This window comes from Trichoderma breve, chromosome 3 (genome assembly GCF_028502605.1).
Source record: "Trichoderma breve strain T069 chromosome 3, whole genome shotgun sequence".
Lineage (NCBI taxonomy): Eukaryota > Fungi > Ascomycota > Sordariomycetes > Hypocreales > Hypocreaceae > Trichoderma > Trichoderma breve.
Window position 1 is genome coordinate 4847442 of NC_079234.1, and position 21838 is coordinate 4869279.

At 53.2% G+C, this 21838-nt stretch overlaps 7 protein-coding genes across 7 annotated transcripts; 4 read left to right on the plus strand and 3 right to left on the minus strand.

Annotated features, from left to right (window-relative positions):
- Positions 1-323: 323 nt before the first annotated feature.
- Positions 324-2428, minus strand: T069G_05880 (WD domain, g-beta repeat domain-containing protein; the record flags this gene model as incomplete). Its single annotated transcript, XM_056173090.1, has 3 exons — positions 324-694; positions 762-1307; positions 2092-2428. The coding sequence occupies 3 exons, from the start codon at positions 2426-2428 to the stop codon at positions 324-326; spliced, it is 1254 nt and encodes a 417-aa protein (XP_056029948.1).
- Positions 2429-3251: 823 nt separating this feature from the next.
- T069G_05881 (septin domain-containing protein) lies at positions 3252-4441 on the plus strand (the record flags this gene model as incomplete). The annotated part of the gene is made up of 3 exons (XM_056173091.1): positions 3252-3366; positions 3436-3998; positions 4106-4441. The coding sequence occupies 3 exons, from the start codon at positions 3252-3254 to the stop codon at positions 4439-4441; spliced, it is 1014 nt and encodes a 337-aa protein (XP_056029949.1).
- A 754-nt stretch (positions 4442-5195) lies between these two features.
- Positions 5196-5973, minus strand: T069G_05882 (guanylate kinase domain-containing protein; the record flags this gene model as incomplete). Its single annotated transcript, XM_056173092.1, has 3 exons — positions 5196-5453; positions 5557-5873; positions 5964-5973. The coding sequence occupies 3 exons, from the start codon at positions 5971-5973 to the stop codon at positions 5196-5198; spliced, it is 585 nt and encodes a 194-aa protein (XP_056029950.1).
- A 2300-nt stretch (positions 5974-8273) lies between these two features.
- Positions 8274-9994, plus strand: T069G_05883 (glucanosyltransferase domain-containing protein; the record flags this gene model as incomplete). Its single annotated transcript, XM_056173093.1, has 3 exons — positions 8274-8279; positions 8464-8760; positions 8834-9994. The coding sequence occupies 3 exons, from the start codon at positions 8274-8276 to the stop codon at positions 9992-9994; spliced, it is 1464 nt and encodes a 487-aa protein (XP_056029951.1).
- A 3667-nt stretch (positions 9995-13661) lies between these two features.
- T069G_05884 (ATP citrate lyase citrate-binding domain-containing protein) lies at positions 13662-15588 on the minus strand (the record flags this gene model as incomplete). The annotated part of the gene is made up of 2 exons (XM_056173094.1): positions 13662-14684; positions 15148-15588. 2 exons carry the CDS (start codon positions 15586-15588, stop codon positions 13662-13664), a joined length of 1464 nt encoding a protein of 487 aa, XP_056029952.1.
- Positions 15589-18515: 2927 nt separating this feature from the next.
- Positions 18516-20603, plus strand: T069G_05885 (coA binding domain-containing protein; the record flags this gene model as incomplete). The annotated part of the gene is made up of 2 exons (XM_056173095.1): positions 18516-18947; positions 19074-20603. 2 exons carry the CDS (start codon positions 18516-18518, stop codon positions 20601-20603), a joined length of 1962 nt encoding a protein of 653 aa, XP_056029953.1.
- Positions 20604-21354: 751 nt separating this feature from the next.
- T069G_05886 (ribosomal protein l30p/L7e domain-containing protein) lies at positions 21355-21618 on the plus strand (the record flags this gene model as incomplete). Its single annotated transcript, XM_056173096.1, has 1 exon — positions 21355-21618. One exon carries the CDS (start codon positions 21355-21357, stop codon positions 21616-21618), a length of 264 nt encoding a protein of 87 aa, XP_056029954.1.
- Between the last annotated feature and the right edge of the window lie 220 nt (positions 21619-21838).

Consider the following 21838-nt stretch of genomic DNA (forward strand, 5'->3'; position numbering starts at 1 on the left):
GTATACACAGTCAAGATGGGTCGAAAATGAGATGCAGGAACACTGGCGATCAGGGTGGAGTTCGGTCGGTGTCTGCCTATTAGCTACCTGTGATGTGTATGATGCGCAAACTGGCGCTAAAGTTTGGCGGGGCAACGCGAGACTGGAACGATGTCACGTGGTAGCCATGAGGCTTTCGATTCTTACTTTGTCCTTTCGTTGCAATCACAGCTAATCACGTGGTAAGTTTCCATCATGTGTTGCATGAGGAGCAGAAAGTCCAATTACACAATTAAACATGCTGTGCATCCCTTCTAATGCTCCTGCGCCCGCCTGTGAGAAGCCTAGCTGCCTGTCGCCTCCCTGTAGAATGAAATGCTCCTGTTTGCGCCGGCCGTGCAAAACATCTCGCTGCGCCCAGTCTTGGGCAGCCACCGAACGGCCCAGAGTGCCTTGTCCGTCTCGCTATGTGTTGCAACACAAACACTGCGCTCGATTGACCACACCTTCACTTTGCCGTCCATGGAGCCGCTCAGCAGATACTCACCAGTGTCGCTCCAGTCCAGTGAAGTGATCCATGATGAGTGTCCCGTCAAGTTGCCGACGTGTTCGCCGTGCTTTGTATCGTATATGGCAATGATGCCAGCATCACCAGCTGCAGCCACCCTGGTGCCAGCAGGCGAGATTGCTACGGCTCGGACAGGTTTGGCGAGGCCTGTAGATTCCTGTTAGCCTCAAGATTGAAGGAAATCAGTAAACTTGAAGATGGGGGTGTAACCGACCAGACAAGGAGTATAGAATTCTTCCTGTGTCATTGTTGAACACGTAGACGGAACCATTCTGGTGCCCGCTGGCTGTAAACTTTCCATCTCTGCTGAGATCCACGCACATGCCAAAGCTGCCTGAACCCGCGCTCCCAGTCTCATACTCCCGAATCTTGGCTTTACTCTGGTCTGCGACATCCCATACATTGATCCTGCCGTCATTTGTAGTGCTTGCCAGATAGCCTCCGTCTTCGCTGAGAGCAATCGCCCACACTTCACCTGGCTTGACAGTTGGGCCCGTGATTTCACCGCCGCTGCTCCAGTCTCCAGTCTCCTTGTTCAGCTCCCATATCTTGACCTCACCCCCGAAGCCAGCACTGGCAGCATACAGGCCGTTGCGTGATGTGCAGACATGGTGGCAGCCTAGTTTGTGGGCGTCAGGAATGGACTGCCTCAGAGGAAAGGAAGGGTCCGTAGTGTCATGGACATGAAGCGTTGAAGAGCCGCTGGCCGAGAGCAATGTCCTTGGCGTTGCGGCCAGTGAGAAGATGTCTGTGATGTGGGCTGGGGATCACTCATTAGCTGTCTAGCTCTTGACGAGCGAAATGACGACGACAAACCGTCATCCACCGTATGGGTGGTCAAATATTGCTTGGACTATATAGTCGGATAAGTGAGCTTTTATAGTGTCATAATTAATTTGAGGAGGGCCATACCATTGTCGCTTGACTGCGATGTTGCTGTTGCTTGGTGGTTGGTTTTGGCTGGGCTGTGGTAGAAGCTTGGGGCCTTGGTGAGTTGGTGGGGTTAAATGGTCCGCTACAATGCCAGCGTCAGATGCAAAGGCCAAGATGAGACAATGAACCACATAGACATGTTGCTCTCATCTAGTTTATGCCAATGAATTTCAATTGGATATAATAATCCAAAAAAAGGGTTTTGTCTATTTTTAAAGAGCTGATAGATTGCGCAGAGAATCTAAACTACACTACGCATAGGTCATTTGGCGGAAACGGACAAAATGTTGTTCACATGTTCGTAATTTCTTTTTGTATCTGTTTAAGAGCATCGCTTTTCTACCACCCGATTTCTCTATCCCGATCCTCATACTAGTAGTACATAATGAAACAAAGCCTTGGCTGAGGCAAACGCTAGCCGTATGCTTGGTCAGGCAGAGGTTGTGGTATACAGGCCTCTGATAAAGGTGTCGAATGGAATCCAGCCATCTATCGCTTAGAACCCTCTGTTTACAGGATAATCTTGACGCCATATTCTCTTCATGTCTAAATTCAAGAAAACCATCATTAGCACTACACGAGTCAATGGATCCTTCGTTTCGTAGCCGTACCTTCTAAGCAGTTCTGGCATAGCCTGTGCGTCCTCTTGACCTCTCCGCAGCCGGGACACTTGCACAGATGATTGACGTCCTTAAGAGCCTTTCCAGCCATCTGCCTTGATCTCTTCTTAGAGTGTGAAACCTTGTTCTTGGGGACTGCCCGCAAGACTGATTCCCAAATATCGCCTAGCAGTCCGGGGATGTTGATGGTGACGCCGGGGACGGCGATTGATAGCGCTGGAAGGAACTTGAGGGTATATTGTGTGGTGTAGAAAGTCGCCCAGCGGGAAACAGAGAAAGAGAGAGGCGACGCCAGTCTGGGGAGGAAAGCGGTGGCCATGGCAGCCATTATGATGCTTTGATCTTCTATTCGATGTCGTTTGGCGCAAAAAGCAGCTCGATTGTGCGCACAGAGAACCCGAAATTCCGATTCCCCAATGCAAAGCACGCCGCAAGTAAATATTCGGCCGTCCTTATCCAGAAAATTCAGAGCTCAGAGCCGTGTCTCAGTTTGCCGTCGTGTCTCGTTAGCGGTTCGTTGCGGGATTCGATATTGTCGTGGTTCATCGGCAATGCGCCCATCGAGAAAATCGAATCATCAAAATCTTGCCTCTAGCAGCTTATCCCACCTAGCATGAAGTACCCAGGTACCTCCAGATTCCGTCCGACTCTGGGGCATCATTCCGCCCACGACTGGGGGCACTGGCGTACCGCTAAAGTACCGAAGTACAACGGCTTCTCGCAGCACCACTTTTTAGCAATCAAACAGGCCAATCGCTGGCCAGAGGGTCCCGGGACGGCTCCACAGCCAATCAGCAGCTCGCAATGCTGTGCTACCCCTGGCACCTCTTTCCCCCCCTTTCTCGTGTCCCTGGCCTGCTCCTGCCCCTACGCCGAAATTATTGCAGTTACCTGGCAAAGCAAGAACACGCCAACTGGTCCAGTAAGAGTAAGGAGCCACCGCCAGGTCCAAAAAGTTCCCCTTCTCCAGTTCACAAACCTCCAATTCCACTTCAATCAGGTTCCCGCTTTGTCACTGCCGGCCTCGCGTCTGCTGTTCTCTCACGCGTCTTCGCTGAAAGCTCTCGCTCTTTTTCTTGGAACAGGCTCATCAGCAGCATCCATCGTCGCCTTCACTCGTTTCCCCCCTACCACAAGCAGAACCAGTCAAAATGGCCACTCCCTCCACCATCACGCCCTCCAGCCATGTCGGTTTCGACAGCATCACGTCGCAGATTGAGCGCAAGCTGCTGAAGCGCGGATTTCAGTTTAACGTTATTTGCGTTGGTAAGTTGCGCACGCGCTGGTGATGGCGATGCATCGGGTGCCGAACGGGAACACTAACCGCCTCCACAGGCCAGACTGGCTTGGGCAAGTCGACGCTCATCAACACCATCTTCGCCTCGCACCTCATCGACTCAAAGGGTCGTCTGCAGCCCGACGAGCCTATTCGCTCCACCACCGAGATTCAGGGGGTCTCTCACCTCATTGAGGAGAACGGTGTCCGTTTGAGGCTCAACATTGTTGATACCCCTGGATACGGAGACCTCGTCAACAACGACCGCTGTTGGGATCCCATCGTCAAGTACATCAAGGACCAGCACTCCGCGTACCTGCGAAAGGAGCTTACCGCTCAGCGAGAGCGTTACATCCCCGACACGCGCATTCACTGCTGCCTGTTCTTCATCCAGCCTTCTGGCCACTCTCTCAAGCCCATCGATATCGTCGTCTTGAAGAAGCTGTCCGATGTTGTCAACGTTGTGCCCGTCATTGCCAAGGCGGATACCCTGACTGTCGAGGAGCGATTGGAATTCAAGGAGCGTATCAAGGCCGAGTTTGCCTTCCACAACCTCAAGATGTTCCCGTACGATAACGAGGAGTTTGACGACGAGGAGCGAGCTTTGAACCAGCAGATCAAGGTAAGCACATGATTGTTTCTCCCCTTCATGTTCTTTCTCTTTCTCTTTTTGTTTTCCTTTTTGGTGTTATTGCTCAGAGAGCGTTTTGCTAACATACCTATTTGTAGAGCTTGGTTCCTTTTGCGGTTGTTGGCTCTGAGAAGAACATCATTGTCAACGGCAAGCAGGTCCGCGGTCGTCAGAACCGCTGGGGCGTCATCAACGTTGAGGATGAGAACCACTGCGAATTCGTCTACCTGCGAAACTTTTTGCTCCGAACCCACCTCCAGGACCTTATCGAGACCACCTCTCAGATCCACTACGAGACATTCCGCGCCAAGCAGCTGCTTGCGCTGAAGGAGAGCAGCGCACACGGTGGTGGTGCCGCCAGCAGACCGATCAGCCCTGCGGCTGACCGTGAGATGAGCCGGGGCTCCCAGCGAATGGGCATGAACGGATACTAAGTTTTCTTCATGTGCTTAATATTCAGTTGGTAGGGAGAGCAATGGCGTCTCTAAGCGGTAACGGTGATTAGCCAGTCTTGCGATAATTTTCACCTCAGGATTGGTGTTGTGCGCAGTAAAGGGAAAAGCAGTGTATTTTCTAATTTGAAGAAGTGAGGATTGTCCGTCTTGCACCGCAATCCGGCTCAACAATGGCCTTGTTCACATTAAGCAAAGGCACGAGAGGTGGAAAGCACTGAGAGCCGACGTGCGATCGAAAACGACTGGGCGCGTATACCAGCCATGCGATGTTTATAAGGGAGGCATGCACTGTGGCTATTGTGAGTCGCTCAATGGCACGACGCACCTCGCTTACGGTCCTTTTATACGCATTTTATTTTGTCCTTTTTATTTAAGTAGTCTCGTCGGAGCCTTCCTTGACCATTTTTCTTACGTTTTAATCACATCCCTATACCTGTACTTTCCAATATACCTACAGTTAGTTGAGTCGTCGAGGAAGAGTGGCAGAGTGTGGAGAGATAGAGAGAGTATGATATGTTGATTAATTTTGCATTTGTCTCTTTGCTTTTTATGTTTTCAAGCTTGCTTTCTATCTTTGTGTGAATCAATTGGTGACCGTCGCCGCTGTTGGCTATCTAGAGCAAAGGAATTGTTGCGTCCAATAGATGCGCCATGCCCTTGTGTACATAATTGTAATAAATGAAAGGGGCATCTCGATGGGTATTTGCTAAATATGAAAGGATACGTGTCTCATTTACTGTTGAGGGCTGTAGACAAACTCCTCGAACTTCTTGTAGGACGCCTCAAGGTCGTCGTTGACAATGATGATGTCGTGAACGCCGGGTGTCTTTGAAAAGTCGAGCTCCTTTTGGGCCTGGGCCAGTCTCTCCTGGATGCTCTGCTCTGTCTCAGTGCCTCGACCCCGCAGGCGCTGCTCCAGGGTTTCGATGGATGGAGGGGAGACGAAGATGTAGCGGGCATCAATGCCGGAGTTTTTGATTTGCTTGACTCCCTGTTGTGCTCACATGTTAGCTCTCTCTCTCTCTGTATGTGCTTTAATTTCCTTGTAAAAATTATAGACGGATGTTTTGGGTGTTATTTGCGGCTGGCCGTACCTCCATCTCAATGTCCAGCAGGACGACCTTGCCCTTCTTGGTCTGCTCCTCAATGGTCATCTTGCTGGTGCCGTAGCGGTTGCGGCCGTACTTTGCGTGCTCGACGAAGCCGTCCTTGGCAATGAGGTCCTCAAAGTCCTCCATCTTGACGAAGTGGTAGTGGACGGCGTGCTCCTCACCGGGGCGAGGGTCGCGGGTGGTGTGCGAGACGGAGAGGCAGAAGGTGTCTGGGTGGCGTTCGAAGAGCAGGCCGTAGAGAGTTCCCTTGCCGACGCCCGAGGGGCCGGAGACGACGATGGGGCGGCGGTCAGGAGGAGCTGGAGGAGGGTGTCAGCTGGTTTTTCGTCCTTTTGTTCTTTTCCCATTCATTTTAGGAGGGATTGGCAGGGCTGTTGGATGGAACTTACGAGTGGCCATTGTGCTTATATACTTGACTCTCGGAATCTGGGAGATTGGGCGGCGGTAGAATGATATCGCTGGGAGCTGGAGGCGGGGAGGCATATGAGAGCCGCTGGGCAGATCTGGAGGGGTTGCTGGACAGGATCGCGGGATCTGAAAGTCGCTGTCGCACTAACTGCTACGGTAATGGAGAGGGCAGAAAAAAAAGAAGAAGCCCGATCAATGGGCTTTGGAAACTACAAGGGCAGGCGGTGAGAGCGTGGGATGCCGGGCCAATCAAACGCGGGGTTGGGTGGCATTGGTTACCCTGAAGAGCAACTGGGTCGGCCGTCTTACTGCTTTGGTCAGCCAACCAACCCCTAAGTTGGCAATTGGGCCAGGGGACCTGGACGCTTGTGCTCATCTCATTTTAATATTCCCTGCGCTGCAGAAGCGACATTCTGGGGAGTGAAAGCGCTGGAATCACCCAAGCCCTTGGCGAGCTGCCGGCGTTATTTGATCTCCATGGCTTTATTTCATTTTTGTGACATGAGATCAATTTGAATTATGGCTTCGCCCCCTTCGTGCCAAGCAAGCGGACTGGTTTTCTGTTGCGGTTCGATTAAGGTTCCAATGAGGTCATTGAAGAGGGCTGTGAAGAGAAGTAGAGCCTGGGCAAAAAAAAGCTTCTTTTGTTTTTATTTCGCATTGGATTCCTAAAAATCCCCTGACACGATACGATACGAGCAGATCAAAGTCCGGCGCGAAGCTAGCTGCTGAACCAGCGCAAACAAAAACGCCGTTCCCGAGGGCCACACACGAGGTTGGTGCTCGTACCTGCAGCACGTACTGTATCTGGACCAGCTTGGGTAGTTGGCCGTTACAGAAAAGCACACGGGGCTACCTCGTTGTTAATAGCGGAAATGTGGTAAGCGTAATAGCCCATTGTGCCATTGCCATCCATCCGTTTGATACGAGTACCTGCTATAACGGGCTGCACCAGTAAGCGGGCCCTGGGTTTTCATTCGTGCTGTTTAGCCCGAGTCTCGTTCGGTGTGAGCGAACGGGGTTGCGGAACACGAGAGAGGGCTTTTTTTGATTAGATTCTCGTATGCATCTTTTACCCAAGATAGTGCATAGGTCGCCTATTCCTAGGACATTGGTAGCGAGAGGGAATATCTGCCTACCTAGTACCTTAGTTACCTAGGGACCTACCTGGTAGTCTTTTGCCATGGACGTGGTTTGACGAGAGCCCGGGCCCCAGCAGTCTCGCCACATGAGTAATGATGGCATGGCAGACCTGGATGGCCAAGAGGCCAACGGACGGTGAGAGAATATGAGGAGCAGCCAAGCAGCCTCGGTTGGCTGGGCTTTTCGTAGTATGATGGCGCAAAAGGAAAAGGGGATAACGATGAGGGTCGATGCTGCCTGTGACGACGGTCTGTAACGTCCAGTACCTTAGGAAAAGATGCAAATACAATACCTGTACTCTATTTGGCGGTGTCGAATATACATCGAGTTCATGCTGGTTTCGTCTAGTTTGTCTCACGAATGCAAAACCGCATCCACGGCATTCTTCATCCAGGATCAGCATCTTTGATCTGCAGCAGCAATCAATCAATCAAATCCATCCCGCTGATTCGACCTCTTTGCACCGTTGCAGCGGGGCCCCGCCCGTTCCTGGCCTACCGCCACTAGCGCTGCGACATGGTGCCATCAGGTGCTCCATCACTCTGCCTGTAGGTGCCATTTAGGTGCCATTAGGTGCCCGTTTAGCAGCCTCTGCAGCCCACTAGCCAGCACCCTCGACCCCTGGCCCAGCAGCTGCGTCCGCCCAGAGATGGCCAATTGCAATACGAAACGACCCTTTGCACGGCCAAGAAGGGACGGGACCTGGACTTTTCCGCTCTTTGTGCTTGTGCCCGCCCCCAGCCCAGGGTCCTCGAGGCTGCTCCGTTCCAGCAAAGTACTTGTACGCCCGGAAACCCTTCCCGCCACAAACATTCCCTTCAAGCTTCGTCTCAAGACACGCCTCGCGCTCATTTCGACACTCGTTCAATCGTTTTTGTTGCTCGCCCGGAGACGCATCTTGGGCTTTTGGGAAGCGCCTCTTTTTTTGCTGCTTCCAGTCACTCTTTTTGCAGAAACCTCGAGTCGTCGTTGCTTCTTTCCTTTGGCCTCCGTGTCCTCCCGACTGCTTCGCTTCGCATCATCATCACTCATTTAGCCCTTGCTTTTGACCAAATCAACCTACCTAAGCTTTCTAAAACTGCTTTGATCGTATTCTTTTCTTTCAACTTGGAGAATTAGCTAGCATTCATCAGCAACCAACCTTCATCATGCTTGTAAGTTATCTTCCCGCGCTGGCTCACAGGCTATTTCCATCTGGAGATGCATGAGACACACAGAGAGGGCCTCATCTGGGGATGAATACAAATCACCCTCTTTGCTGCTGATCTCGCCATCTGGGTTCTCATTTTCGTTCATATACGTGTCTCGACGCATTTTGTTAACTCGTACTCGCCACAGATGCAATCTGCTCTTGTGGCTCTTGCCGCCACCGTCGTGGGAGCCGTCAAGCCTCTCTCTATCAAGGGAACCGACTTCGTTGACGATGACGGCAACAAGTTCCAGCTTGTTGGTGTTGCGTACCAGCCCGGCGGCAGTGCAGGATACAACCCCAAGGCGGGCAAGGATCCTCTCAGCGATGCCGATACCTGCCTGCGTGATGCCGCTCTTCTGCAGGTCATGGGTGTCAACGCCATTCGCGTCTACAACCTCGACCCCAACCTGAACCACGACGAGTGCGCTAGTATCTTCAATGCCGTAAGTATCTGCATTCCCAGAGGTGACTCTTTTCGTATTGGTGCATACGCAGCTGCTAACACTCCCTGCACAGGCTGGCATGTACATGATCCTAGATGTCAACTCTCCTCTGGTCGGCGAGGCTATCACCTCGTTCGAGCCCTGGACCAGCTACTATGAAGCCTACTCTAACCGCACCTTTGCCATCGCCGAGGCCTTCAGCAACTATCCTAACACCTTGCTCTTCTTCTCCGGAAACGAAGTCATCAATGACGTCCCTTCCGCCGAATTCGTGCCCCCCTATCTTCGTGCCGTCACCCGTGACCTGAAGAACTACATCAAGAAGAACATCAAGCGCCAAGTTCCCGTTGGCTACTCGGCTGCTGACGTCCGCGAGGTTCTTTGGGACACCTGGAACTACATGCAGTGCTCCGAGGACGGCGATGCCAATGACATGAGCCGTGCCGATGTCTTCGCCATTAACTCGTACAGCTGGTGCGGCCCAGATGCCACCTACCAGAGCTCGTCCTACGATGTCTTGACCGAGAACTTCAGCAACACCTCTATTCCCGTCTTCTTCTCTGAATACGGCTGCAACACCCCCATGCCCCGCTACTGGAACGAGACGCAGGCCATCTATGGCCCCGAAATGACCCCCGTCTTTTCCGGCGGTGTCGTTTACGAGTACACTGAGGAGGAAAACCACTACGGCCTTGTTAACATCACTGGCGACACCCTGCAGATCCTCGGCGACTACAACCGTCTCAAGGCCCAGCTTGCCAAGATCAACTGGGAGAAGGTCCAGACGCAAAAGGCCACCACCAAGGCCCCGGCTCCTCCAAAGTGCAACTCCAAGCTCATCCAGGTCAAGGGTTTCGACAACAACTTCACCCTGCCCGTCCCCCCTCCCGGCGTTCAGGGCCTCATCGACAACGGCATCAGCCACAAGCCCAAGGGTGCCCTGGTCAAGATCTCCGACTGGAACGTCAAGCTCAACGTCGAGGATGCTGAGGGCAACAAGATCACCGGCCTCAAGGTTGTTCCCCTCGATGACGATGAGAGCAACTGGAGCGGCAAGAACTCGGCCGACACCGGCGCTAGCAACAGCACCTCGAGCGACAAGGATTCTTCCTCTTCCTCCTCCAACAACTCGTCATCTAAGAGCGACACCAAGGATAAGGACAGTGCCGCTGCTTGGATGCGCCCTGTTTCGGTGGCCCTTGCTCTGCCCTTGGTGGCCATGTTCTTTATCTAAATGGCGGGAACTGTATGTAGGCGACCGTTGTTGATACTTTAGTACTGCACTGTTCAAGGGGGATGAGGGGATACACAAGGAAATTAATGAAGTTGCTTTAATGTAAATATACATGTTCTTTCTCATTCTGCTTTGGACCTTTAGATATCCCATTTAGCTCAACCATGATGATGATTGTCTCTTGCCTCTTTCTCGCTCAAGCAAACTGGTCCGAATATAATCTAACAACTTCTAAAGCATTTCGCAGTACCGTAAATATCTCATAGCCCCAAACTCCTGGCAATGGTTTGTCTGCAGTAGTGTAGCGGCAAGCGCGCGTGGGGGCCAGCCCCCAGGACCCCAAATCAAGGCCGTATGCTATTGTGTCCTGTTTTTGTTTTTGCGATTCTTCTTTTCGCTCTTCTCTCCCCCTTTCTGTCTCCTCGTTTCATTGATGCGAGCCATAGGGGCCCCTGTGGTCCTTATCCTGAGACCCCCCCTTCGGCGGCTGGTCAATGTCCTTAGTCTTGTCCAGGCTGGTAGTGCATGAAGGGTTGGTCTCGCATGGGAGACAGTAGTCGTGGGTGCCAAAATCGGCAGCCTTGCAGCACCCGGAGCAACAGTAATCGACGGGAGTCGACGCTTCGACAAGGCGAGCCATACTTTATTCTTACACCGAGGATATGCAGATGAGTGAAAAGATGAAATGGGCTCTGAATTGCCTGCGCTGATCGGATTGTCACCTACCCCATAGGGAACTTGGTTAATAACAAAAGGTAAAGCGCAAGAGAGATATGTGGATAGTTTCTAGAAGCAATTGCATGATAGGATAATAGACAGTCAAATAAGAGGGCACATGATCCCAAATACCCATGCAGCAAGACGAAACAGAGAGAATCCACACACCTTGAATGCACTGGCAGTGGATTACTGTACCCACGTGCCAGCTCAGCAAGGCGGGAAAAAAAAAATTAATCGAGGTGCTGCAACTGATTTGCACTGCTTTTGCGCACTTCCGGATGCGCTCGTCCCTCGGAATATTCCCTTTTGACTTCTGACGGGGAGTCAACTGGGCTGGGCTCAAGTAACACAAAGGCGTGGCGGCTTATTAAGTGCAGATAATGACGTGCGTTTGACAGGCTCCCAGATAGAGGGTGGGGGTGGGGTTTAGAGTTTGTGTCCGACGCAGATCGATATCGTGACTCTTTGGTTCCGGAAAGGACTTGAGAAGGACAAAAGGCGGACAGGTGATGGGAAAAGGGTGAATTGGGAAAAGAAAAAAAAAAGAGGGAGAGGAGAAAGAAATTAGAGAAAAAGGTTGTGCGGGAACGAGAGATTTCCCCTCCCCTGTGCCTGGATATTGCACGTTTCGGGGCGTCGTTTATTAAAGGTCTGGCTGGAAGGTGGTGTGGGCGCTCTCTTTGCTTGTATAAGTGCGGATTTGGTTGGCGCTTGCTGTACGGAGTATGGGGCACGTCAAGGCAAGAGCCAGAGAAAGAGGTTAAAAAAGCAATGACGAGAAGCGGGACTCTGGACAAAAAAATGAGTCGGCGAGAGAGACGCAGAGGCGGATACGGGAAGAGGCCGAGAAGCTAGAACGGCCCGGCGGTTTCTTATATACGGGCACTAGGCAGGCAGGCACCTTATGATCCGAGACTGACGCCATCGTGGGCAGAAGGGGCACCAGGAAAGAAGGAAGCCCTGTTTAGGTGGTTCCAGAGCAGCCTCAGGGAAAGCGCCATTGGGACTGGGATAATGGGAGATGGCAAGATGGGAGAGAGGGGAAGGGAGGAAGGGAGGAAGCAGGAAGGAAGAGACGCGATGGGCTTCAGCAGAGAGTTGGAGAAGCAGCAACTGCCACTGCCACACCCCCGGATCCGGCACAGCGCAGGGACATGGACATGGCAGGATGAACGGCCTGCGATGGGCAGGCACGCGGCCGGAGGGGTTGGATGCTGGATAAGATAACGAGTGGGAGTGGGCAACAACAACCCTGCCCTGAGTCTATGACTTTACCCTGTGGAACTGGACGACGCTGGAAAGAGCATCCGCGCTGCATTTTCGTTGACTTATCACATCAGAAGCCGCGTCACGCGCTCAGCTGAGCTACGACTTGGGCAAGAAGCATCATCAGATGCGTCGAAGGAAGGCGGCAGAGTCTCATTGCATTTAATCCGGCACATCATGAGGACGACAGACGACAGGCGAGACGAGGGCCTAGAAGTTGCGCACAGCAGAACAGCTGGCGATGACTCTTCCCCCCCGGCCAGTATGGAAACGTACATACCTATGGAAAATGGAAATCCACAGCGCAGCAGAGCCAGGCAGCTACTAAGGCCAGTGCTATAGCGGCTTTGTACTCGTACGCACAACTTGCCTCCCCGGTTTCACCTCTGCGGTGTGCTCTTCCTCCCCGGCCTAGCCCTAAGCCTAGCACCGTCTCCAGGTCCTTTCTCGCCGTTCTCTAAGCTGCGAGGTACGAGTACAATGTTTGAGTACCTAGGCATTTCTAATCAATGCATGGATCGATCCGTCTTGGGGGGGTGGTGCCTGCATCCCAGTGAGCTGACTTACATCACATCACCATCACCAGAGGGATCGAGCGTATCAAGTTTGCGGCTGGCCTACCAGATAACCCCCAAGGAAAACGATGCGGTGAAGGCGAATGAGGAGAAAGAGAAAAGAGAGGGGTAGCTGGTCCAGCTGCTCTTCTCAGCTTCCCTCTCAGACAAGACAGGACTGCTGAGATGGGCAATTTCTGCTTCTCCGGCTTTATCCTATTTCCTAAACCCCTCTCGCTGCGCTGTCACGATCCGTCCCTACGCACCGCCGACAGCTCCGGGGGACGAGGAAATCGATTCGATGCGAGTGATGATCCCATCTCAGGGACCGAGGTCCGGAGCCACTTATCTGGACGGAGTAACCACTCAAGTTGGCAGGCCCTTTGCGTGAACGACTTGGACCTCCAGCCCGCCACGTGGGATGTGCGGCTCAGAACAGCAGCGAGAAATCGATCTCTCTCTTGCACGCAAAACATGCCTCCTTTACCCATTTCGAGACACGGAAGCAGACAGCCGAAGGAGAAAGCAAGTCACCGCGCACACACATGCTCATGCCTCTCCGCCTCAAACTGCAAATCCCTCCTGTCCATATCGTCTCCACTGTGAAATGCTCCGCAGATGGGCTAGGCACAATCGAGGCAGGCATCCTGTCCCAGAGACATCAACTACACACTTATCGATCTAGGGCGTGCTTGGAGTGGCACTTCTGTCACTTGGATCAATTCCTCGTATAACCTACATTAGTGTCTGCTGCAGTCCTCTTGGCTTGACGTCACCTGGACGGATGGCACAGATTTGACAGCTACTATATCGGCTAAATCGCGTGGACATGTCAAATTGAGTTTTGTATTATCATGTTTGTGTCGTTCATGTCGTCTCGTCTCCTTACTTAGGTGCTGCAGACATCAACTTTCCCTTTACCCAGCCTTTGCTTTCTTCCTCTTTTTTTTCTTCTTCTGCGAAAGTCTTCCCAAGGCTAAAAATAAAAACAATTAAAGCTTTACCCCACCATTCCCGTCTAGTTTGCAAAATACAAGAACGTAACAATAATAACTTGAGCTGATAGATAGCTATATCATTGTCCGCAATCCGACCACCCTTGGCCCTCATGTTTTAGTCTATCCCATCTAAGCCTTGAACTCCTCGACACCGCTGGCCTCCCACTTGCCGGGGATGAGAGCCAAGGGCACGATACCCGAGACGTGCATCTCGGGGCCGAAGATCTTGGCGTTGAGACCAAGCTCCTGTGTGGCAGACTGCATGTTCTTCAGACCCTCCTGGTAGTTGGGGCCGGCACGGCGCACCCAGATCTGCACGTTGTGCTCGATCAGCTGGGGAGCGAAGTCGCGGAGAGCGCGGATGACACCCTTGAAGGTGCTGGCGACGTTGGTGAAGTTGGCAATACCGCCACCAATGAAGAGGACCTTGCCCTGCTCGGACATGGGAGCACGCAGCATCAGGTCCAGGACAGTTCGGGCGTAGTGGTAGGTCTGGGACTCGGTAGGAGCACCGGAGTATTCACCGTAGTTGGCGAGCTCGTCGGCGAAGCCAGCTGAGGCAATGGCATCAGCGTAGACGACGGAAGCACCACCACCGGCAACCAGAGTCCAGATGCGACCAGCGGGGTTCAGGACAGTGAGCTTCAGGGAAGCACCAGTCTTGGCATCCAGCTCGGCGATGAAAGCCTCCTCCTTGGAGAGCTCACGGCCAAAGGGAGCGGGAAACTCGATCGGGGGGCCAGCATCGATGCTAACCTTGTCGCCGCCGGCCACGTTGGTGAGGCCAAGAGCGGCGGGAGATCGGGCAATAGCCCACTTGACACCGCACTCGAAGTCGGCAGTCTGGTCGAGCTTGGCAGCAAGATCCAGGAAGTGAACGGCAGCAGAGGTCTTGTCCTCGTTGGGGATCACGACCAAGGGGTTGATCTCAAGGTAGGTGAACTGGCAGTCCACATAGACGGCATACAGCCGAGTGATGAAGTCAACCAGGACATTGTGAAGACCAGCGGGAACCTTCTTGAGGAGGGTAGCGGCAATCTCCTCGTTGGAAGGGTACTCTGAGAGATCGACGGGGATCAGGAGCTTCTCAGCCTTGGCGTCGACATCACCGACATCGACACCACCCTCGTGAGTGAAGAGAATCCAGTCACCCTAGAAAATGAAAAAAAGATATAAAGTTAGCGAGGCTCTCGTAGTAGTAGTAGTAGACAACAAGTTAAGATAAGACGAAGCCTAGATATGGTGTGTAATCGTGCGGACAGGGGTCCGGGCTAAGTCGAGTCCAGGACCCTCCCTATTGTGACATCCGTTCGTCCGCCCGGCCTCTTGTTTCGGCACGTTACGGCACCGCAAATTTCACACCGGCGGAAAGCGCCACGGCTTTATAAAGAAAACGCTCCTTTCCTTCAGGCAATTTTATATCTCACCCAACTTCCTTCAACTTCCCAGTTGAACTTTCATCCACGCAACTTTTTTTTTGTCTATGACAAGACAAAGTCACTTGACTCCCAGCCACCACGATGTGGTGTTTTGCCAGGTGAAGCATTTGCCCAAGTTCCGGGAAGAACCAGAAAAACACGCAGACAAGATGAGAAGAGAGAGGAAATTTACTCACATCACGGACTGAGTTGATGTTGATGTAGTACTCTGTGTCTTGGGGGTGAGGAACAAAGGGCTCGACCAGGAACTGACGCAGAACGCCAACTGTGTGCTCAACCTTTTGCTCCTTACCAGCTCGCTCAGCAACCCAAGCCTTGGCCTCAGCCCAGGTCTTGTTGAGAGCCAGCAGGCCGCTCTTGCCTCGTCGCTTGATGAGCTGATCGGGCTTTGCAACGAACTTGGCACCATCCTGGAGCAGCCAAGGGTAGGTGACCTCAGCCTGGTTCAGAACGTCCTCAACAGCAGCATCCTCAGGGAAATGCAGCGAGGCCAGTCTGGAGGGAGGGTTGTGAGTGGTGGGCGCAGGGAGAGGACTCGGCTTGATGACGGGAGCACGGGTCAGGTGGTAGTTGAGAATGGCCTTGCCATCGGCTTCGAAAATCGCTTTGGCGGACATTGTGGATGAGCTGTGCCTACGACGAGGATGAGAGATGAGGAGAAGGCGTGAGTCAAGGAACGTCTGGCCTTTTTATATCGTCAGCGAGGTGTTGGGAGAGACGATGGAGCAGGAACGATGGCAATTGCTGCGCCAGAGCACACGCAAACGCAAACGCAAACGCAAATGCGAGAGGCAAGCTTGGGCACCGAACTGCTCAAAATGCCGTTGCAGATTGAAGAGCAACAGCGACAACGACACAATGCGACGAGCGCGGGACCAGAAGCTATTCTGAAGAGGGGCGTCTATTTGCACCTACCGCTGAGAAGAAACTGGAGCGACTGGGAATTGCAATTGCAATGTCAAGAGGCAAAATGCTGGATATCTGACGAAGGAGAGGAAAAGGGAAAGCGAGCCTAAAGACGAAGAGGTGGATGGCAGGAAGAGGATGACTTTCAGCCTTTCAGAAATCCGGCCGAAGCTCCACGCTGGCCAGCTCGAAGGAGGGGGGTTGAGGGGTCATGGAGCTGCCGTGAGCATACAGATTTCGGGGGTGCGCTTTGGGAGGGCGGTCAGGGGACTTGCCACTAAGGGCGTGCAGACGGTGCTAGAGCCCAGTGCCAAAGTCGGCCGTTGGCGGGTGCCCATTCAACCAGCGACGCCAAAAAAAGCATTGGGGCAGCGATATCTCCCAATAGCTCGCCATCGTTCGAGTACCGGTACCTCGAGCAGCCTCCCCCCCAGTTGTTGAGCAAACCCAAGTGGATCGTCAATCTCTCAATCATTTTTTTTACCTCTTTGCAATGGACAAGGGAGTGTTGCCTGGCTCTAGCAGCGGGGAATCTGTCGAACACGGCGGATGCGCCCCGAACATCGCAGCGGCCATTGCAAGGATCTCGGCATCGCAATTCCTGGCCCTGACGGACGGAGCGCGGCGCCGAAGGAATTGCGCGCTGTTCTGGAACCTACGATAATACGGCTTATCTGGGCTTGTCTCACGCCGAGTCTAGGACAATTGCTGACCAGACCTCAATTGTTTCTGGCTGCCCTTTTCGCTACCCTGGAGCGCCCTCTTTGTCTCGCATTTTTGCCCCGCCTTTGATACTCCGAAGCCTTTGATACTCCGAACTCCAACGTGGGATGCGGACGAGCCCAACAAAGACACGCCTTTGCTGCACTGAAGCCCAGGACTGCCCAGTGTTGAGTCGTTTTGGCCTGCTATTGAGCGGTTGCACGCTTTAGTGGGACAAGGCTGAGGGTCTCCTGCGCTAAAAAGTGTAGCGACGAAACAGAGTACAGGTGGCTCAGGCACAAGCACAGCACACGTATTCGTACCCGTTCAGAGAGGGGTGGGCCGTGGTTGGGCGGACAGGGGCCCAGACGAAGCCAGTAAGCCACCAGCGACTCGGCAACCCCACCATCATGAGCCATCCAGTGCATTGCCCCTCCATTTGCAGAGAGGACGGGAGAGCCCAAAATGCAAACGGCCACACCTAGCACGAGAGCGATATCTCTTCCATGTCGACTGCCGGACGATGCAATGCTAGCTAGCGGCACACACGCATCCCTCGGACTGGGTTCAATTTGGATACGGCGCTCGCTCGCTCGTACACGGAATGCGATTGCGATTGGGGGCCAGGGCGCGGAATCCTGGATTGCGAGGAATTGATTGTGATCCCATCACGGGCACGATTACGATCCATTTACAGAATCGTGCTGCAACGCTGGGATGACGATGACTTGACGCATGACACGCGAATGCGAAGCAGCCAAGGGGCGTAATCTTGGGACCAGTCGATGCAAGCAAGGGGCTTTCGTTCGATTCCTCGGCCGCCAACGGTTTTGAAGTTTTTGATGGAACTTCCGACACCGCATTGGCATTGGCATTGGATGGGCACACTGGAATGAGGTACCGGTACCACCGGGTCCAAGCCGGTGTTAGCGGCAAGGCCAGACCGCGACCGGGATGCTACGAGTTATCATTGTGTCTCAAGAGGCTGCTATTCAACAATTCGCAAAATTAGACATTGCGCCCCAAAAAACCAAAAAAGATTTTCCCCAACTCGTTTTGGTGGCTTGGTTGCCGTGCGGATTGACTTTGGTTATTCCCCCTTACGCTTGGAAAGCCAAACGCCGGAAGCACTCTTACCCGCTGGCAGAACGAACTGAGCAGAGAACCAGAGTTAGGCTGTTGGCGTACGAAGGAGCCGCCATTTCTTGCATCTGATCGCATCTCCTCATCCTGCGTCAGCACTGTCGCAACTGGGTGTCATCATTGAGCTACGGCACAGGTAAGCAAGCAGCAATGAGTGATTCCCTTCCCCTGCCCACACTTTGGCACAGGGCTGCATGCACGCGCACATGCTGGCCCCGATCGACGCTTTTGGGTTCCGTTAGGCGGTGCAAGCTTCGCTGGCCGAGTCCGCCCTCCCCCACCAACTCGGCGCCCAGGTACCCACCGGGCTAGCGTTCGTACCGGGTACTCGTACGTGCTGGTACGATACGCAGTGGCGCGCAGTGGTGCTAGAGGCAAATGGTGGACAGGCTTGACAGGGTCCATGTGCCTGGTACATGTACGGATACGGCGCAATACCTGGCATCCCATCCCTCTGAGCTCTAGCCCCGCCAGCAGCTAAAGCAGAGCAGCCCTCTCGCGGTCCCAGGTGTCACTGCACTCCTGAAATCTGGCTCTCCCCCATTGAAGTTGTTCTTTGCCGTCTCAATCCTTCAATTGCCCGGCTCTCTCTCTCTTCCTTTCTTCCTGCAATCCATCTGCCTCATCTCCGACTTGTGTTGTGGTCTTTGCCTTGGTGGGCCAACACTGTATAGCCTCTATTAATTCAACAGCTGTTGACCGGTGTTTTTTCTGCAGGACTCAGCTCACCCCGCCATTTCTGCTCTTTTTCCCTCCTCACCTCTTTTTTTGACGAGCTCGCATACACATCACCATGTCCGGTTCCAAGGATCTCCTGTCGGCCAACGACAGAATCCAGCGCTTTGCTGCTCCCAGCCGACCCCTCAGCCCTCTCCCCGCGCACGCTCTCTTCTCCGAGAAGACGCGATGCTTCGTCTACGGCCTGCAGCCCCGCGCCGTCCAGGGCATGCTGGATTTTGACTTCATCTGCAAGCGAAAGACTCCCTCTGTCGCCGGCATCATCTACACCTTTGGTGGCCAGTTCGTCAGCAAGATGTACTGGGGCACTAGCGAGACCCTGCTGCCCGTCTACCAGCAGGTTGACAAGGCCATCGCCAAGCACCCCGACGTCGACGTCGTCGTCAACTTTGCCTCTTCTCGAAGTGTCTACAGCTCCACCATGGAATTGATGGAGTGCCCTCAGATCAAGACCATTGCAATTATTGCAGAGGGTGTTCCCGAGCGAGTAAGTTTGTTTTTGTTTCGCCATTCTTTGGCTTCTTCTGCTCTTCACAGATCTTTAGAGATTTCTGTCTGGAGCAGCGGAAATAGCCCCAATTGGAGCCCAATTTGCTGACCACCTGCCATTTAGCGAGCTCGTGAGATTGCTCACGTCGCCAAGAAGAAGGGCGTCACCATCATTGGCCCCGCCACTGTCGGTGGCATCAAGCCCGGCAGCTTCAAGATTGGTAACACTGGTGGTATGATGGACAACATTGTTGCCTCCAAGTTGTACCGCAAGGGTTCCGTTGGCTACGTCTCCAAGTCCGGTGGTATGTCCAACGAGCTCAACAACATCATCTCCCAGAACACCGACGGCGTCTACGAGGGTGTCGCCATTGGTGGTGACAGATATCCTGGCACCACTTTCATCGACCACTTGCTGCGATACCAGGCCGACCCAGACTGCAAGATCTTGGTCTTGCTTGGTGAGGTCGGTGGTGTCGAGGAGTACAAGGTGATTGATGCCGTCAAGCAGGGCATCATTACCAAGCCCATTGTCGCCTGGGCCATTGGTACCTGCGCCAGCATGTTCAAGACCGAGGTTCAGTTCGGCCACGCTGGTTCTTTTGCCAACTCACAGCTCGAGACTGCCACTGTCAAGAACCAGTCTATGCGCGACGCCGGCTTCCACGTCCCCAAGACTTTCGAGGACATGCCCGCCGTTCTCAAGGAGGTCTACGACAAGCTCGTCAAGGAGGGCACCATTGTCCCCCGCGCCGAGCCCGTTGTCCCCAAGATCCCCATCGACTACTCTTGGGCCCAGGAGCTCGGCCTTATCCGAAAGCCCGCTGCCTTCATTTCCACCATTTCTGACGACCGTGGCCAGGAGCTGCTTTACGCCGGCATGCCCATCTCCGATGTTTTCAAGGAGGAGATTGGTGTCGGTGGTGTCATGTCTCTGCTGTGGTTCCGCCGCAGACTGCCCGACTACGCCTCCAAGTTTTTGGAGATGGTTCTCATGCTTACTGCCGACCACGGTCCCGCCGTCTCTGGTGCCATGAACACCATCATCACCACCCGTGCCGGCAAGGACTTGATCAGCGCCCTTGTCTCTGGTCTGTTGACCATTGGTTCCCGCTTCGGTGGTGCCCTTGACGGCGCCGCTGAGGAGTTCACCAAGGCTTTCGACAAGAACCTCAGCCCCCGTGACTTCGTCGACAGCATGCGCAAGCAGAACAAGCTCATTCCCGGTATTGGTCACCGTATCAAGTCGCGAAATAACCCCGACTTGCGTGTTGAGCTTGTCAAGGAGTACGTCAAGGCCAAGTTCCCCAGCCACAAGCTGCTCGACTACGCTCTGGCCGTCGAGACCGTCACAACTTCCAAGAAGGACAGCCTGATCCTCAACGTTGACGGCTGCATTGCCGTGTGCTTCGTCGACCTGATGCGCAACTGCGGCGCCTTCTCCGCCGAAGAGGCCGAGGACTACCTTTCCATGGGTGTTCTCAACGGTCTGTTCGTCCTCGGCCGAAGCATTGGTCTCATTGCCCACTTCCTCGACCAGAAGAGACTGCGCACCGGTCTGTACCGTCACCCCTGGGATGACATCACCTACCTGCTGCCCAACCTCAACGAGGGCCAGCCCAGTGGCCAGGGTAGAGTGGAGGTCCAGATGTAAGTGGAAGCCGAGAGGAAACAAAAGGAGCAACCAGAATATATTATACAACAGTTGTGGGAATTTGATGAAAGAATTTTGGGAAGGGAAGGTGGTTTGTCAAGACCTAAAGTTAGCAGCACACATAGCCCGTAGTCGCTGCGGTGGGAACGTTATGAAGTATTAAATCATTTTTTATTGATGACAATAGAGACCAAAAAATTAATTCACATCCATCTCATTTCCTGGGACTATCTTGCTGCAATTGTAAACCAATTATTCTATATGTATTAAATCAATTGTTTGTCAGTGAATCTTTTGAAAGAGGTAGAACTCTCAAGTCTTTTACTCTCGTCTTTTGTCTTTTTGCATCTTGTCACGTGACCCGCAAGGCTACCTCGAAATGCAGTGGCATGATATCTTATCGCGCAACCGCAGGCACTTTAGCTCCAGGCTCGATGCAATCGAAACAGCTTCAATTCCCAAAACCCAGCCTTTCTTCAAAATCGCCAATCCTCTCCCCCGAGGGAACGAGACGATACGAACTGGAGCACTTGTAGTGTGCGGAATTCCAATTCTTGTTCTGGTTCGCCCATAGCCAGCGGGGTCGAAGCGCTTTTTCAAATTGTACGAATGGACTCGCATCTTTTTTTCTTCTCTCCCTCCAATCTCTATTCAGGTTCACTTGTAACTAACTAAACTAACGAATGTACCAGACGAGACGTTTTCGAATCAACGACAGAGCAATTCCATAAAAACCTGAAACAAGAAAAAAATGTCCTTTTTCCGCATCACCCTCCACCGCTCGGCCATTGGTCTCCCCGAGCGCACCCGCGGCGTGCTCCAGGCGCTCGGCCTGCGGCGGCGCATGCAGACCGTCTTCCACCCCGCGGAGCCGCAGTTCGCCGGCATGATCATGAAGGTCAAGGAGCTGGTGCGCGTGCAGGAGGTGGAGCGGAGGCTGACCAAGCGGGAGGTCAAGGCGGAGAGGACGCCGGATAAGGGGTTTTACGTGGAGAGGGCGGTGCAGCGGATGTGAAGAGATTTGTGGGATAATATTGACGATTAGAGCGCAAAAAGGAGGAAATATATGGAAAGCGAGGGGTTGATGTTTTGGGAAGAGTTTGGAGATGGTTGTATATATGTGTATGGTTGAGGAGTAACCATAGCGGGATGGACAAGACGAACTTGTACGATATCAACGGCAACAATGTACGAAAGAAACAAAAAAGACGGACATGCCCGGCTTCGAAATGGGG